At 38.9% G+C, this 19475-nt stretch overlaps 3 protein-coding genes across 4 annotated transcripts in view; all 3 read right to left on the reverse strand.

Moving 5' to 3' along the window:
- Positions 1-7597, reverse strand: part of LOC145435126 (uncharacterized) — a 114203-nt gene extending 106606 nt beyond the window's left edge. For both annotated transcript variants that reach the window (XR_013913713.1, XM_080312400.1), the window contains exon 1: positions 61-7597. Coding sequence is in view for 1 of the 2 variants with exons in the window: in XM_080312400.1 (XP_080168526.1) it covers positions 61-142 (82 nt within the window). In the remaining variant the exon portion in view is untranslated. The remainder of the gene's footprint in view (positions 1-60) is intronic.
- Positions 1-19475, reverse strand: part of LOC145435103 (kelch repeat and BTB domain-containing protein 3-like) — a 273848-nt gene that overhangs the window by 208327 nt on the left and 46046 nt on the right. The gene's annotated exons all lie outside the window — the stretch shown is intronic.
- The window catches only part of LOC145435119 (kelch-like protein 24a), a 106473-nt gene that overhangs the window by 65345 nt on the left and 21653 nt on the right, over positions 1-19475 (reverse strand). The gene's annotated exons all lie outside the window — the stretch shown is intronic.

The raw sequence follows: 19475 nt of genomic DNA on the forward strand, positions 1-19475 counted from the left end.
TTTAAGATACATTCCACCAATAAGATACCACTGCTGAGATGAATGAAAAGAAATACGTACAGTTATTATAGATATTGTGGCAGCCGTAGTCTTGTGCAGCCGCACAGTGGAACGCAGCAACCAGAGTCAGAAACAGTAACATACTTAAGCTTTTGTTGTCTTAAAACTGAATTTCCTCATCCCAAGAAATGTATCTGTATGTCATATATATAGTTATGAAGCCAGGAGGACTTGAAGGTTTGTAAACGACATTTTCATTTCCCTTGGACTTATAATCTTCCGAGGAATATGCTTGGGAAATCGTGCGCCTGATTTCGTAACATTCACGGGATAACCTATGGTTTTACTTCGCCGACAGGTTAGACCAGTAGGAGGAGCAGCATTGCATGGCCCTGGTTGCCAAAGCGTATTTGCGTAAAGTAACCGTCGGCATTGATGAATCTCAAGCGAGGCAAATAATAGGCCTACATATGATTGAAATGTCAATGTCAATACTGTCATGCTGTTCTGGCTGGTTATATATGGTATATATTAATCAGAGGTGGTCGAAGTAGTCACGGTCGCTACTCAAGTAGAAGTAGAGGTAACGCCGGAATTTCTACTCAAGTAGAAGTAGGAGTGGTGGTTCACAAGTAAGTAAGTAAGTAGATATTCTACGCTTATTTTTGCCTACAAAACTGAAAACTGTCAAGTAGAAGTAGAAGTAGTCTAAAATCATAACTACTTAAAAGTAATTTGAGTAGGCAAAATCTACTTCAAGTACTTCAAAAATTAGAAGTACTTCGTTACTGACCACCTCTGATATTATTATTATTATTGATTTTTATTCTCAGTAAAGTTGGTAAATCAACAAAAAATCCTGTCCACGAATAAAAATGTACAGATTGAAGTAAGCTTGTAAAATTTCAGTATAATTAAACTGCGATTTTATTATTGTTATGAGTTTTGTATTAAACAAGGTCGGTTGAATAGGATCCATCCAGTAAAGATATTCCAAATTGCTTCTCTGCTGATCAAAGTCTCAAAGTATAACCTTGTAATGTTTTACATTTCACGCATTCGACAGAGAGTGTGAACAAGAGTTTGACACGGATTAAATGACGCCGCCCCGGAGTCCAAAGTGATATTTTCGTACTGTGTCATCATCATCATCATTGGTTTATTAGCAATTTTATCAGTTCAATACACCACAAATAATGCGATACAATGAAAAGACAGGAAGATGTCGAAGCGACAAGGAGTAGTCTATGGAATCGGACACCCACCATGGCCTAGGCGATGTAAAGAGGAGGCATGCACATTGAATGAAAGTAAAGAATATAGTATAGAAAAAGAAAGCGACAAGAAATAGGGCGGCATGTCATGGGAAGCGAGATCGATAGGTCATTCGTGGTCCGGTAATCTTGAGAATGGACTGTATTTATTTAGTAGTAATTGCTTGTATTTCGACTTGAATGTGGACATGCTCGTCGACTGTCGGATGGCCGGCGGGATACTGTTCCACACATCAGGTCCGGCATATTTGATGGAGCGATGATCTTTTCGGTCGATCATATGACATTTGGACGACGTCGACGCGCGTGTGTTGTACTTGTGCGCTTTTGATTCAGAGGTAAAGAAGTCATTGAAATATTCGGGGCAACGACCGCAGTGAAACTGATACATGAACTTGTAATGTGCGTATGTTTCAATTCGATGTCGCAGATTCCGACAATAAAGTATTGCACCTGTTGTTAATCAGCAAACGAAATTGTTGTTTCATCTTTAGTCTTGGTTACTGGAAACAATTACATTTGTAAAATATTTTCCGATATTCGCGATACGCAGAGTGATTTGTACCAAGGTGGAATAATTTTCCAATCAAGAACATTTCAGACACGCATAGTTTTACAACTCAATATGTTATTAACAATGGTACTGAAAAGTTTGTTGCTGTCATAATAATCTTTACCACAAAGCCGGGTCTAATTAACGCGAATAATTTAATAATCAAGTCATGATCAACTATTACATATGTCAAATCAATGTGTCAATCCTTATGTTTACATCATGATAACTTTCAATATAACACCAGCGTTCGATTGTAAGAAATGAATACTCAACTGCGTTGGTGAGACTTTCAAAACTCGTATACCCACACATATTATGTTAATCTCAAGTCGCCTGCACCGAGTAGTAATTACGTTTGTCTTGCTGAATATATCGAGTAGTAATTACTTTATCTTGCAGAATAGCCCGCGTAGTAATTACTTTATCTACAGAATAGAAACAACTTTTACAGTTGAATAAAAAAAAGACGAGTCCTTGGAATATGAATACAACCGAACTTGGTATGGATTTTAGGTTATAGTGATTGTATGTACTCGTGTATGCTTGGCTGTTTTTCATACTTATACTGTTTGAGTTGGTGGGGTAAGTTACAAACGGATTTACTTGACAATGTTTTTGAGGTTGACTCTTTGAATATGGTAAGATGGTAAGATGTCGGGACGTAATACTATTTCCGTTACTCAATTGCAACAAAAAATAACCCGATGACTTGTTCAAGATTTCTTTTGTTCCAAATCAATATGTGAATAATCAGCTATTGTGACAAGTTGAAATGTCGTGCTGAAATTGTGAGCGGAAACAGTAGGCGATTGTGTAAATGTGAAGACAGCGAGATAGTGATCGTGTGAATATATTAATCTGAAATGCAACGGAGGGAAAGTTTGCGAGCATGTCTGACAAGCCTACTTCAAATCGCGATATGACAAAGTAGGTTGAAATACTTCGATTCTAATTCAACTCATCGCATTGCAACTCGATCGCGTTATGTGCAAGCCGTTGTCAAGTTGGAAATGTTTACAACAACGGGCGATATTTCATTGATTCTATTGTGTGTAGCAACACATTAAAATATCGCGATAGTATTTACTGAAACTCTATTTGACAAACGGAAATCTGGATCGCGAATAGAGTTGTAAGTTTCAAGGATTGTTTCAAATCGATATGCGTATATTCTTGAAATGTGACTGGATGAAATTTGGTAGTCATGTTTGTCAAACCTATTTCAATTCACACTATGCCAAAGTCAAAATATTTCATTTCGGTTTATCTCAATTTATCTATATAGTACATCTCGCGAATGGATTCCGACGCCTGGATTATTTGGTGATGCTAGAGTTGGCAAATGATAGGATGTGTGTATCTGATGAGAGTTTGATTTCAAGTTGACAAATTAACAAAATGATTGAATATTTTCGATAAAGAGATAGTTGGTATTGATTTTATAGGTGTGCAAACAGCGGCGCGAAATGTGTGAATAATCCGATGCGGCTGAATGTTGGAGTCAGTAATATTCAGGTTACGTTCGATTCAACAGATCGCGTTAAAAGGATTTCTCAAAGGATTAGAGTGCTACCGAATTAAAACATTCAGATACGAATCAACTTCAGTTGTGTAGTGAGTTTCATTTCCAGTTGACAAATTAACACATTGATTGAATATTTTCATGATTCTTATCACACAACTAAAGCCAACCTCTATTCCAGAGGTGCGAAAACACTGACATAGCGATCGCCAGAGAGTGTCAAATTCTTGGTTTTCGAATCACCATCTGCGACGGTTCTGTGACAAACTAATTACCAAAACATTACCTTGAGAATAAATCATTACCCTGTAACACCAAATCATGAGAGATGGTCATGTCTGAGGTGTTATCTTGTGAGTGATCGTAGGATTTTACAAATATTTCACACCTTTTTGAAGTTTTTGTTTGTGGACGCGGTTATTGTTGGTTTTCGAATCGCCGTCTACGCCGGCTCTGTGACCAATTAATTACCAAAATATTACCACGAGAGTGATTCCTAGATTTAGCAAACTATTCCACACCTTTTTTGCTGAAAGTACGACATGCCGCCGCGACCATAAGAATAACGATATATTGGAGTAGCACTCACCGTAAACGTTAGGATTACCTCGAATCGGTCATATATAATAATTTGGGATATACACATTAACTGAGGATCAATCACGTGACAATTTACTTCATAATCAAAATCACATATCATCGCCACAGCATATAACTGAAAGGGTACCATCATCGCCGCACTGGCACATCATCACCGCATGAGGGCCCTGAAAGGGTACCATCATCACCACGAGTTTTCACGGCACATCATCACCGCGCCCTACATCTGAAAGGGTACCATCATCACCGCACCCATAAGAACACATGGCACATCACCACCACATGGGGGTATAAAAGGGTACCATCACCACCCCGGGTTTTCATGCACATCATCAACCCGCCCATTAGAGGCAATGGCGCATCACGACCGATCTGTACTACTACTAACGTATGCAGAACTCCGTGTTATCTTGATTGCACTTCCAGCTTTTACAATTCGAATTATAACTACACAGTTTTTTTCAAATTAGATTCTAATTAAAATTACTGAATTTGAAAAACTTGGAAATTGAAATAATTTCGAATAAGAAAGATACACAATAAAACTCAAGTCCGGCTCACATTAAATCAGAGCTCGTTCCTGTGCATATGAGAATTGACAATGTATGTGTGCGATGCTAGTAGTAGTATAGATCGCAGGCATTGCCATTGTCTTTTATGGGCCCGCTCGTGATCTGCCGCGAAACTCGTGTTTTCTGCTGGACAGATATGATTTGTATTTAGAAAAACGATCTGCACCGATTAGGCGACGCTGTTTAATATCCGATGAGTGAGTTAAATTTCTTAGGGGTTTGATTTAGCTAGTTAATTGTCGGCGATTCAATCACATACAAGTATGATCTTTTAGTGACTGAGTATTGTGACGTCATTTACTTTGACGAATGACAATGGGAAAATTTCCAATTTCTCTGATCGTGTGCGTTGCACAAATAGTTCTAGTACACCTAATTATAGGACACATTTAGCAAACTTCGTACAAATTGTTTCTTTGCGATGGTAACGACTTTCGGCGGCTTGGTTTTATGTCGGGAATCATTTCTGAGGGTTCAAATAACAATTTCAATCAATACTACAAACGAACAACAATACAAAACACGTTTAGTAAATTACAGGGTAGCAAGTATTTCTTTGATATTACAAGTTCAGTGTACTAGACATATCTAGTTGAATAGGATGCTTCTAGCAAACATATACCAATTTGCTTTTGTAATGATCAAAGTGTTAGAGTGTAACCTCACGATATTTTACATTTAGCACGTTCTATAGAGAGTGTGAACGGATTAAGTATTAATCACCCCTTCGATATCTAAAGCGATATTTTCACACTGTGTAATGAGTGTATATTTCAATTCGCCGTCACGAATTCCGACAGCAACGACATTGGTGTTTCATCTTTACCTTAATTCATAAATATCGCGACAGTCGGAACGGGAATCGAACGCATGCGTACTTTCAGATAGGCGACACTATAGCGATTTTATTACACCTGTGAAATACTTGAAACAGCGATTCGTGATTGTGTTAGCTATATTCATCCTCTATATCTGCGAGCACAAAGATTTCTTAACTTTGGTTACAACTCGTTCTTAACGAATTGGTCCGTGCAATCTAGAAAAGACACAAGTTGACGACGAATGATATGATTTTAATCAACTAAAAAGTCCTTTTGTTTTGGCGTTGGGTGTAATACACTTTGTATAACAATGAATTACTTTGATTATAATTGAGTTGTCACGATTGTTCGCATTTTCGTTAAGAGTTGATTTCAAAAATGGGTATGATGAGAATATCGGATTGTGAATCAATGTCATCGTAAAGAACTTACTTGCCACACGATATCTTACATTAAAGTATACGGATACGTCTGTGAGAAATTAATTCTCGGTTATTTTTCGGGTATTCAAATCTCGTACACTCAATGTTAATCTCAAGTCGCAAGCATTGATTTGTAGTTGTTGCGTCGTGAAAACTATCAATCGCTTTTACAGTGGAATAATTAAATATGAAGAATACAACTGATATTGATTGTTGGATGTGGTGGTTGTACAAGTGTCGTTTGTCTACTTTTGGATACATACTCTTGTGCTATGTGAGTTACAACGGATTTACTTGGCAGTGTTTTCATAATTGACTCTTTCGAGTGTTGTAAGATGTTGAGATGTCGAGACGACGAATAGAGTTTGCATTTCCAGTTTTGTAAAAGATAACTAGTTCGTTAATAAAGTTGTAGGGTCTCATGACTTGGTATTATTCAGATCAATATGTGAATATTGCAAGCGAGCAACACTATTCGTGGGTTCACCAGGATGAATTATTAAAGTTTACCAGTTGTAGTAATATAATCAAGTAAGTGAAAATTAGGTTTAACACATGCGAATGTTTTTGTGCTTGACTCTCTTGTGTGTTCCAAACACGGTAAAATTTCGGGGTGCAGCAATGATAGCATTTTCAGAAACTCAGTTGTAACAAAAATATTTATTGACCAATGATAGAGTTGTAAGTTTCAACGTTTGTTTCAAATCAACCAGTGAATAATCCGACAACCAAGCGATCAACATTCTTAATATTATTGATATAAGACAGAACCATGTTTACAGATGTTGAATAATATTATCTTGATGTCAAGGTGATAAATTTACGCATTCGGGTACGATCCAACTTGAATTGGGCAGTGCGTTTCATTTCGAGTTGGTAAATTAGCACATTAGTCCTGTGAGTCTTATCGCACAGCTAAAGTCGATCGCTATTCCAAGATGTGAAAACGAATCGCCGTCTATGACGGTTCAACATTTAATAGGGGTCACGTTTCCTCAAGGGTACATGGCATGGATTGCTCTATACCACATAGCTGTTTGAGGATTCGATCTATTTCTTTTTCTTTGTCTTTATTCTCGCTTTGTTTCTATCCCTTAGTCATTCTTGCTGCTATTTCTGTGCTGCTACCGCGAGTTATTCGGCCGCAGTTTTAATGGTTTCGCACATGCTGGACATTCTTTTAATGCTACTTGGTCTTGTTTTAATTTAACTGTGTTTCCACATTTTACGCACAGCTGACATGTTTTCTTGCACACTGCACACTTTCTCTTTTCTCCCTGGACGGGCCTTTGTGCGACGTATACCATCGCCCCTTCCTTGCAACATGCCTTGAAGAGGTAGTGCTTTTTATAGCATGCGAGGCATGCGCTGTAATATGACTTCTTGTCATCTACCACCTTTGTGCCACAGTCTGCACATGGGAACTCCAGTGTGTCTTCCCAAGCAGGCAAGGTCAGACTCTGATTCACCCATTCTATTGTATCGTTTGCTTCAGAGTCTCTGCTTTCTTTTTCTGATCTGCTTCTGCTGCTATTTTTCATCGACAGCTTGCTGTCGCCCGTCGTAGTTCCCGATTCAGTACTCTTTCTACTGTTATTATAGCTTTCTCCACTCGTTTCTACGTGCATTCGCTGTGGCGTCAAGTGAACTATAGATAACTAACCAACTGATTCTCCAGCCGCACCCTGATTTTCTTCCGTTACACCTTGCTGGTTTTCGTTAGAGCGGGGTTGCTCTGCCAGTTGTTCGACTTTTCTCCCATATATGGGCGTATTGTATTCATCCGCTCTTCTGTTCTGCCTTGTTTCGGTCTTTTTCTCGTTTTTTGCCGCGCCCATCTCTACCGCGTCATCTTGCGGTGGATCGGTCCAGACCAGTTTTTTCGCAACACTGAACTGTTTTTCAGCGTTTTTTGGTTCAAATGTCTCTGCATATTTGCTTGTATTGGTGTGGATTGTACTTTGCACACTGCATGTGCCCATCCTCTCGTGGCTCTGTTCATTTGACTTGGCTGCTTCTGCGGTTTTGGCATTTTTTGGTCGCATAGTTTCGCAATATGACCAGGTCTTCCACATTGCGCACAGGTAGCTATTTGCCCTCTGTGCCTGACTGCAATTTTCGTCCCATCAATGTAGATATAGGATTTGATGGGATATTCTTCCAGCGCTTTCTTCTCTATCAGTATACTGCGTACTCCATTTTTATATTCCATATTGTCTCTTTGTTCAAAGATACTTTTGATTAATCCGTGGTTCATCCTGAAATATTTTTCTATTCTGCTATTTTCCATGCGTATCGGCACCCAGCTAAGGTACACCGCCACGTTTTCTGCTGCGTAAAGCCAATGACAGGGCAAGTCTGCGCCCTCCTTTTACTTTTGCACCATATTTCTGTCTGCTTGGATTACAAGTCTCCTTTCTCTGAACATTATATCGATCTGTCCACTCGGGTATTTGATCAACCCTTCTATTCCCCCTTTATCGATTCCGGCAAGCTCGAAAAACGTCAAAAGCTCCTCTCTTTCCGATATAAATCCCATTTTAACTCCCATGTCGCATGTTCTGTCGACATTCGATATAGATCCAGCCTTATTGGCATACGTTGTTTCTTCCATTTTTCTTTTCTTCAACTGTATAGAATACGTTATCCGAGACCACCAAACTAGTTGGCGTCCCCCTTTCCAAGGCCCTTGCTACCTTTTCCACGTCCAGACATGCCTGCTTGTTTTTTCCTTCTTTTTCCCGACAAAAAAGAATTTACAGTAGCGAATCGCCGTCTATGACGGTTCTGTGACAGAGTAATTACCAAAATATTACATTGTGAGCGATCGGTATCTCTGTATAACACCAAATCACGAGGGATCGCTATGTCTGAAGCATTATCCTGTGAGCGTTCGTAGGATTTTCAAATTATTTCACACCTTTTTGAATAAGCGTTAACTTCGCAAAGGATTACGGTTAGAGTAGAAATAAGTGGCAATTTGTTGGTATATAGGTCCCGCAGGTGGCGGTTCTGTTATTCGTCACTCATTGTACTTATCATGCAATTAGAGTTAGAACATAAAGCATCAAGTTGTTGTTTTCGAATCTTGATGTCGAGGTGATAAATTTACGCATTCAATTACAATTCAACTTCTGTTGTGTATTGAGCTATAGATCGATACGCCAGAAGTTGTATCTTGTGAGCGATCGTAGGATTTGCAATCTATTTCACACCTTTTTGAAGTGTTAGTCCGATACTCAGGAAATTGGGCAACAAACTGTTAAAACTGGATAAAATTACTATATTATGAATGTAAGCCATTCTATATCACACGAGCAGAGTTGCAAATGTAGGTTGAAGCAGACGGACTGAAAACTGAGCATAATGGCATGGACTCAAGTCACAACACTATAACTCGAACTAGACCAGTGGTTCCCAACGTGGGCGATATCGCCACCCAGGGGGCGATTTGTCGGTCCAGGGGGGCGAAAATAGCCAAGGGGGCGATAGGGGGCGAAACGGACGACGGGGGCGATAGGGGGGCGATGGCGCGTTGAAATGGCTTTATTGGAGTCCATGACCATAACTGCCACACCCAAACCCCCAATTAGGATGGGGGACCCGAGCTCGAAGGGGGCCCACAATTATTTCGTGAATTAATATTAATTATTGAGTATTATTTTGAAAATTTAGGCAACTTTTTCAAAAGAATTTCGCGCTGCGCGCCATTTAGTGGTCGCATGGTTCTTTCTTATTGGATACCCTTCCTCCAAGAAATAATACGCATGCGTTATAGAAATGGGCATCTCGGCGTCAGCCATTATCACACCATGACCCACCAAGACATATGAAGTTTCAGGCCATGTAACATGCGACTCGGAGAAGTGTGCCAGAGCGAGAAAACCTTGGCGGAAAAGGACTGTCCTTATGCTGACCGACTTCGATACATATACGATATACATATATATTTAATTGTCCATAGGCGCCTAAATGGCTGCCACCCAATGTTCATGACCTGGCAATCAGAACCCCACAATAATGCCATCTCGCAGAGAAAAATTAATTGCCAGTGCAGGAATACCAATTTGAAATCGTAGGCGTCTTTTAGTTTAGTACGTATGGGCGATTTGAATGTCTTTTGACATAGCAGACAGGTCACGAAATGTCATTACGTAACGAAGTCATTATACCCACGGGTCCGCCCGTACAAATATGTTCAATTATTATTTACGGGCCCTACATTTTCCAAGACACCTCACTCAGCTTTACCGGTAAATCTGAATACATGAGCAGAGAGAGGATAAAAAATTGACAGTAACATATATGCAATTCCCGATAAAATTGACCGATTCAATCATGAATGATAGAAATTTTTCGCGCTTCTCGCGAATTAGGCCGACTAACTAAAGAGTCCAACAATTCGTGGTGTGAAGTAGCGGTAAAGAGGTATCAGGGGAGTTTGATCTGAGGTGTGCAGAAGTTTGCTTTATCGCCCTATGGAGGGGTGGTCAAGACCAACGTATTGAAGGGGGGGGGGGGGGGGCTGACGAAGTGCTGTTACGGTCGTTTTGGAATCAAGTCGGAGAAATCACCTTTTTTGGTTAGTCAACTCACCAAACTAGACCCTCTACTAGCTGTCTTGGAGTCGGACTTGAGTTAGTTGTGAATTGAAAACGACTCGACTTGACTCGAGTCATAACTATAAAAGTGAGATTGACTTGTGACCCGGAACCTTGTGAAATGGTTGCAACCCTACCTCAAACCTGAAATGCAGTGCTTCGGACAATCATTGGTTTTGTTTGCCAGCGGCTGGATTTTGGGAGTAAGCCAGCAGTAAAGTAATCCAGACCCACATTGTGTAAGATCATCGGTATAACCAATGACTTGCTGTAGCGACCATAAAAAATATTGAAAACCTTTCAGACATTTAAATTATGCTTTTTGTCTATTTTTATCCCACTCAGTAACAATTTGATTGGCTCAAAGTAACACGAGAGCGCAACACTATAAAATCGAGGAAAATTGGAGAGGAAGGAACACGAAGTCTGAATCGGGTGGGCTTACAGATAGTGAGAAAGCGTCATTAACACAGTTTTATAAAACAACGGGTAACGGACAAAAAACTAAAGAAAAGAGCCATGCTTTCTCGCAAGATGTATATAAAACCAAACGCAAGATGTGTGCAAAATCACTAAAGTAAAAATTTGATCCGTTAACGTTTTGTGGTGTCATAAGATGATTGCCGAAGCATGGATTCTATAATTCAGATATATCAAGTCATCACTATGCAAGTCTATCAACGAACTCAACAAATTACTTTTTGGATTGAACTCGAAGATATCATCGCAGAGCATTTTATCATTGTATCCACCACATATGTATATCTTTATGAGAATACAATGAGTTTTGAAATCCATTCATACATTCATCACTAGGTAGCCAAAGAATGTCAGCTGCATACATACAGTTCACAGTTTTTCCGCTAAGAAGGTGGATGTTCATATTCAAAGTACATGCACTTGCATGAATTCTCTGAACTGGCAATGATGATCCATGTGACCAAGTAGATGCTGAAAAGTTGAAACATTCCACATCCAGCACAAATTTTGATGAAAATATATCAAAACCACCAATTGCGTAAAGCTTATCCTTAGATATAGCGAAGGCAGACGCATCCACAATGGATTGCTTGTTAGGAAGTTTCGACCACTTGTTATTGATTGTGTCATATTGGGCCAAAGACTCGATCCGATTATGACTTGCTAAATAAAATTTCCCTGATTTATGTGCCACTACTTCACCGTATCGGTATTCTGGTAACGGACGTTCAAGTTTTATCCAGGGTGAATCATTTTGAAGCAAATTACGTCGGTACAAATCAGAATTGGTATCAATGACATATATGTAGCAGTCCATCACAACTATCGCGTTAAATCGTGTCATACTATTATTATAATTGAAACACCGTTGCTCGATCAAAGACTTTCTGTCCATGTCAAACCACATAAAACGTTTAACTTTTCCGTTCGTCATTATAATGCCAGGAGTGCAGTCACCTTTGTAATCACTGGCTTCTACATCTGATCTCTCAGGTAGTGACTTCATGATGTACATCATGCATTCGGTGTATTTGGAAACAGTTGGTTGCTGAGATAAAAATTTACGATAGTAGACGGGGATTTTTTCCAGGTCGATGTGCTTCAGTAAATCAAAAAGTTGATCAGCACGATCCAAGTCCTCATTAACCCAAATCATTGACGCTTTGCATTTAATAACATCCAACACATGCAAATCTTCAGAGGAAATCAAATCCTCCAGGAAATCGAACTCAAGTTCCTTGAAATAGGATGTTTTCATGATCAAAGGAAAGTGATCGCGAGCAAAACTTCTGCATGCTTGCTGTAATTGCTGACAGAAATACTTCTCAGCAATATACCGGGTATCTAAAAACGAGTCTACGTCAAGATTTTCCTCCAGAAAAAGTGACATTGCATCGCATACTTTATCAATTCCAAACAAATGCGCCACATACATTAGTTTTTCCGTTTTTCGACTCAGAAAAGAAGCTTGTCCAGTGTACATGATTTCGATGCAGGTTATCACACATTCAGGATCTACATGCTTCAAATCAACCATTCCCAACCTATTCTCTTTTGTGTCGTGATTGAGCATCTTAGCAAAATACTCAGAACTTGCGGCAATGATGCACTTGTGAACAGAGATTTCCTTTTCTCCCGCTTTGATAATGAAGTCGCAATACTGTTGTTTGATTCTGAACTCGTCAAATTTCGATAGAAGGTCGAGGGCATGACCCGTTTTGCCAATATCCAGAAGATGCTTCATCCCAGTCGACTAGGTAGTTCCGAGTCAACTCAAAATATATAGCTGATTCAAAAACTTTGAGATAGGACACCAAAATATGATTCTGTAAAATCATAAACATGGTCAGTACAGTCGTGTGCAAGAATGAGTTTCGTCATGAAGGCATATCAACATATGAATTGCAAAATAGATTGGACACAATACTTCCATCATTTTCCTTACAAATGTAGATGGGAGAAACTATATTCATATGTGTCAACGAAAAAACAATATCTTTAGGCTCTACAAATTTGAATACGAGTGATCGGGTCACAGTAGATACTATTAGTTGCACAAATGAAAACCTACAGAGCAAGGCACCTTCTGTGACTTGATGAAATCTACATGTCTTGTTCTGCGGTGTATAATAAAATTCAGGAATACACGGTTGATCCGAAATACAGAAAGTTTGCCTAAAATTGTGCTAGTACTGAAAAAAGGGGCTTGGCACAATGATTTGAGTACTGAATCGACTATTATTGCTAATGATTCGAGACGAGTAGTGAGATACAGTCGGTTCAAGTACTGAAATTACCTGTTCCTGGTCACTATGAGTAATTTATCATCAGGAATTATAGTTTTAATAGTGTATATGGGTAAACTGTGAAGCCACGATCTTGTTCAACCCACACCGTTGTCAGAATGGCATGGTGAAAAAAAACGTATAATTTTTAATGTGTTGTAGAGCTGGCAATGTATTTTGTGGTCGCCTGAAACGTACGTCGTACATATTGGAATTTTTCACTTCATTCATACTTCTGTGATATAATCATCAGTGATACTTGAATACTCGACTCGACAATAAATACTCGATTAAGGACCATATCATTCCAGCACAGTACTCAATTTCCCCCTACTAAGATGGCATGTGATGGTGCATGGAATGCAAACCGCTGCATCGAGATCAATCCCAAACCTCAAATGCAGTGCTTTGGACTATCATTGGTTTTTGCTTGCCAGCGGCTGCATTTCAGGAGAAAGCCAACAGAAACGTAATCTAGACCCACGTTCTGCAAGATCTGCGGTGTAACCAATAATATGCTCTAGTGACCGAAACAAATATTGAACATCTTTCGGACATTTACCTTCAGTTTGAGTGCAACACGACAAAATCAAGAGGAATGCGAAAGTAAGGATGAAAAAAATTAATTAGATGGGCTTACGGATAGTGAGAAAGAGTCATGCACACAGTTTTACAAAACGACAGAATGCACACAGTTTTACAAAACGACAGATAACAGACAGAAAACTAAAGGCAAGAGCTATGCTTTCTCACATGATGTATATAAAATCAGGGCCAAGCTATATGTAAAATCACAAATTTTTATTCGTGTACGTTTTGTGGCGTCACATGGTAATTGCTGCTGCATAGACTTCATGATTAAGAGATTTCAAGTCATGGCTATCCAAGTCTATCAACGTACTCAACAAATTAGTTTTGGGATTGAACTCGAGAATACTACTGCACGGCTGAAAATCACCACAGTATCCACCACATATGTATATCTTTCCGCCAATACAATAAGTACTTGAATTTGACCGCTCCAATTCGGGTTCTTTTACTGGAATTAACGTCCAAATACTTTCATCAAAGGGTAGACAAAGAATGTAGTTTACATACTCAGACTCAGACTGAGAGTCAGAGTCAAACTCAGAGTCAGAGTCAGAGTTCACAATTTTTCCGCCTAGAAGGTAGATGGTCTTATTATAGGTGCATGCACTTGCTTGAGCTCTCTTCGCTGGTAATGATGGTCCAACTGACCCAGTAGATGTTGAAAAGTTGAAACATCTTACATCCCGCACAAAGTTTGCAAATAGATCATAACCACCAATTGCGTAAAGCTTATCTTGAGATATAGTGTAGGCAGACCAAACCACTTTAGGTTGCTTGTTGGGAAGCTTCGACCACTTGTTATTGACTGTGTCATATTGTGCCAAAAAGCGGTTCGGATAATCATTTGCTAAATAAAATTTACCTGATTTACATGCAACTACAATATAGTATCTTGGAAATACACATCCAAGTTTTCTCCAAGGTGAATCATTTTCAAGAAAATTACGACGGTACAAATCATAATTGCTATCAATGACATATATGCCGCAGTCCATCACAACTACTGCGTTGAATTTACTCATACTATCAGTATATTTGAAATGTCGCTGCTCGGTCAAGGACTTCCTGTCTATATCAAACGACGTAAGACGTGAAACTTCCAGATTTGCCATTATAATACTAGGAGTACAGTCACCTTTGTAATCACTGGCTTCTGAATCTGATTTTTCTGGTAGTGACTTCATGATTTGCATCATTTATTCGGTGGATTTGGCAATAGTTGGGTGCTGAGATAAAAATTTACGATAGTAGACAGGGATTTTCTCCAGGTCGATGTGCTTCAATAAATCAAAAAGTTGATCGGCACGATCCAAGTCGTCATTGACCCAAATCATTGACGCTTTGCACTTGATAACATCCAACACATTCAAATCTTCGGAGGAAATCAAATCCTCAAGGAAATCGAACACAAGTTCCTTGAAAGCGGATGTTTTCATGATCGAATGAAAGTGATCCAGAGCAAAACTTCTGCATGCTTCCTGTAATTGTTGACAGAAATACTTATCAGCAATATACCTGGTATCGAAAAAGGAATCGACGTCAAGATTTTTCTCCAGTAAAAGGGACATAGCATCGCATACTTTATCAATTCCAAACAAATGCGCCACATACATTAGTTATTCCGTTTTTCGAATAGGAAAATATGCTTGTCCAGTGTACATGATTTCAATGCAGGTCATCACACATTCAGGATCTACATGCTTTAAATCAACCTTTCCCAACATGTTTTCTTTTGTGTCGTGATTGAGCATCTTTGTAAAATACTCGGAACTTGCGGTAATGACGCACTTGTGAACGAAGATTTACTTTTCTCCCGCTTTGATAATGAAGTCGCAATACTGTTGATTGCTTCTGAACTCGTCAAATTTCGATAGAAGGTCAATGGCATGACCCGACTTGCCAATATTCAGAAGATGTTCCATCACAGTTGACCAGTTTATAGCCAAAATATATACTCCACTCAAAATCTTTAGAATAATATCTGTAACTGTAACATCATACATACGGTGAGATTAGTTGTACTACATTGATGCAACGGTATCATCATATTCCTAACATAAGGATAGGAAAGAAAATGCAATCCCACATGTAAGCAAAGAGTGATATCCTTGCGCTCAGGTGACAGAAGATAGACTTAATCAAAAAATCTAATGGTACAGGGCCAAGCACATATCTGGGTCTCAACAAAATCTACAGAAAGCAACAAAACACAGACATGTACACTTGTACAGTGGACACAAAACGATGGCAGAAAAGTACGTACCAAGTAATAGCCTAGCACCTGGGAAATCAATGCCAAATCGCATCACAAAAACGTACTATAAAATTGTAGTTTGTGATGCTAAACCACAGTTTCAGGAGAACCGATTTATAGTACTTGAACGAGTTACATATTTTGCAGCATCCACTAACAAGTAGTGCTGAGCACAATTTAGTTCAGTTCAATAATAATTCTCTTCAATCCAAAACACGACTAGACTGCGATACAATGAAAAAATGGCAAGGTATCGAAACAATTTGGAGTAGTCTTTGAAATCAGACACCCACCCGGGCCTAAGCGAAGTAAATGGAAGGCATGCACACTGAACGAAGAGCAAAAGAATATAGTACAAAAAGACAAGAGACAAAATGAGGTGGCATGTGACGGAAGGCGAGATCGATATGTCACTTCATGGTCTGGTAGACTTGAGGACTGACTAGTGTTCCCTCAGTATAAATTGATTGTATTTCAACTTGGATATGGACACGCTCTGGGAATGCCGGATAGCCGACGAAATGACGATTCGAATGCTTTAATCCAAACCATGTAACAAATGTTACGATCTGAGGTGAGAAGTGACAGATGTTTATTTTCTGAGTACGGTACTGAGATCGTACGCCCCTTTCCATGAAAAGGTATATCGTCAACGAGAGTTTGACGCTCTTTTCTCAATGTGGAAGCGTCAAAACCGAATTCACAGGATCCAAAACTCATAGCACAGAGCTACGCAGGTTACTGATGATTAAATTTCAGCCAAGTCATAATCAACCCACAGCATTATCACAAAGTGAAATGAAATCCGCATGGTCACAAAATACCATTTATTTACCACCTAGGCCAACGGTTCTCAACTGGTGGGGAATTCGATGGTTGGTTTCTGGTGGGCTATAGACACATTTGTAAAAATAATATACAGGATAGTCCACCACACATGCGCGATTACCGTTACCAGTTAACTACTCTGGACTGTATGAATCAAAACTCATAAATTGAAAGTGTCATCGAAGGACGCCTTTAGTCAACACAATACTATCGGTTGACAATTTTCAAAATCACCAGTTTTCTTGAAGCTTTCAGAATTCATAACAAGAGTCCTATTTTTGGGATCTCAAAATATGGTAACCTATTTCAAACGGTATATAGGAGTTTTGGGTAGCGGGGAATAAAGACTCGGAATAAATCTGAAATGGGAAATGAAGACAAAAGGGTTGGGAACTACTGATCCAGGCCTACATGAGGTGTAAAAGTGACGTTACATTTTTTTGTGGCTGCATTTAAGTTAGCCGACATATATTAACATAACCAAGGATTATAGTTCTATGATGCTATATTAAGTGATAGTTGAATAAACACCTGATTCTCCATCTCCTAACTCAGGTACTCGATTTTTCCAAGCCCTACTAACAACCATAAGAAAAACTTCAATAGTTTTTAAGCATGAGTATGATACTTGTACGCCTACACGGACACAGACCAAGAAACACAGTCAGATAGCATGAAAATGCACAAGCAATAAACAGAGAATGATGGTATGAAAAAGCAATATAAATGCCGCTACATAGTTTAGTTGCTTGATAACAAAACTTGCTTATCGTGAAGATGTCAATGAATGCTGTGATACTACCTGCAACCAATAACTATAATTCAACAGCTTACTGTACTAGCTAGTTTCAAGATATCTCTCACAGTCTTATAGAACTTACAATTGAATTTGAAGAAAACGGTGAGTGTACTAAGTTCAATAACTTGGAAGTTAAGTTCATCCTTACAAAACCAATGTGGTGCTGGTAAAGGTAAAAATAGATGCAACGCTGTAAATTTTATGGAATTACAAGTACAGTTAGCAATATCTAAGACATGTCAAAACTAAAAATGACTGATGACACAAGCTGGGTTGATATGACTCGAGTCGCGAATTTCCGTCGACTTGACTTGACCTTGCAATTTTCTGTATTGACTTGCATAATTCCCACGACTTGTGACATTGTATATGGCTTGATTTAAGTCTCGTGATCATGGACGATGCCCAAAAATAAGCTCGGAACCAGTGTTTTTGTTTATTTGAAGGGACATAATGAGATTGATAAAAACAAGGGTGTTACGAGTTGGAGCCATCGAAATCACCAAAGAACTTTAGAAATGTGACTTCAACGTGACTTGAACCCTATAATAAACAAGGAAGACTATGGCTTGGACTCGAGTCTCAAGACTGTGACTTGAAGTCGGCTAATTTTTCTTAGACTTGGACTAGGACTAGACCAGGTGGTGAGTGGTAAATGACTCGCTTTCACTCGAGTCAAAGCTAAAAAAATTAATACTGACTCGTGACTTGGCTGCAACCCTAGACACAACACAGAATAGTCTTTAAAAAAAGAATCCATCGATATATATTGTCGAATCCATGTGGTTTACATGACAATTTCACTCATAAATGTGGTAAAGCTTATTTCAAATTACTTTCAATTTCTCAAAATCCAAATTGTGAAAAGTAATAATTTTTACCTAAGATTTGTTAAAGTAGAATGAGTCTGAAAAGGACGTGGGAAAGTAGCACAAGTAACCTAAACCTAAGCCTTTAGTACACTACACAGTCCACACCAACTCAAAAATATTCTACAACTGTAAAACAACGATGATACAGAACTCAGGGTGATTTGGTTTACGACATGCAGACAACGCCTTACCTATAGGTAAAACCGTAATGTAAAACAACGATGGAATAAAAAATAAGAAATGTTGAGAAAACTAAGAGACTTTCATCCAGCAAAAGGCATGCAGGTTGGCATATTCTAAATGCCAAGTCAAGTAGATGACCAAAAAATATTATCCAGCATATTTAATATAGACATGCATATAGATTCCCCATGCATGCCACTTCACATGACATAAATGTCATGTAAGGCTTAATTCCGGTAAATTGAAGTGTAAATATAATAAGGTAATTCTTCCATACTCAAAAGTTACTTTGTGTCAAAATGGGCTCGCATGTGGTTCCTCAAACAGGAACTCCTGACGAATAACTTTCCGCATATTTCACACCCATAATCTTTTACGTTCAAATGGCTCTTCATATGTTGCCTCAGAGAATGTTTTTGAACAAACGCTTGACCACACGTTTGACATTTGAAATCTTTTAGATCCAGATGGATACGCATATGCCGATTCAAAGAACATTTTTGGTTAAATGAAAGGTCGCATCTCCCACATTTAAAATCTTTCACGCCATAATGGATTAGCATGTGTCGCTGTAGGGATAGCTTTTGACTAAAATATTTGCCACAGACTTCACACTCGAATTTCACAGCAAAATGGATGAGAGTGTGATTTTTTAAATACAGCAGTGTGGAGAACGATTTTCCACATGTCTCACACTCATGTCTCTCATCGTTAGTGCGTGAATGGATGAGCAAGTGGTTAGCTAAACCTTCCCTTCGCTTGAACGATCTTCCGCATATTTCACACGAGAAATTATTCACATCCAAATGGATCGC

The sequence above is a fragment of the Botryllus schlosseri genome, chromosome 3 (genome assembly GCF_051294905.1).
Source record: "Botryllus schlosseri isolate E-star chromosome 3, Bs_hap1, whole genome shotgun sequence".
Lineage (NCBI taxonomy): Eukaryota > Metazoa > Chordata > Ascidiacea > Stolidobranchia > Styelidae > Botryllus > Botryllus schlosseri.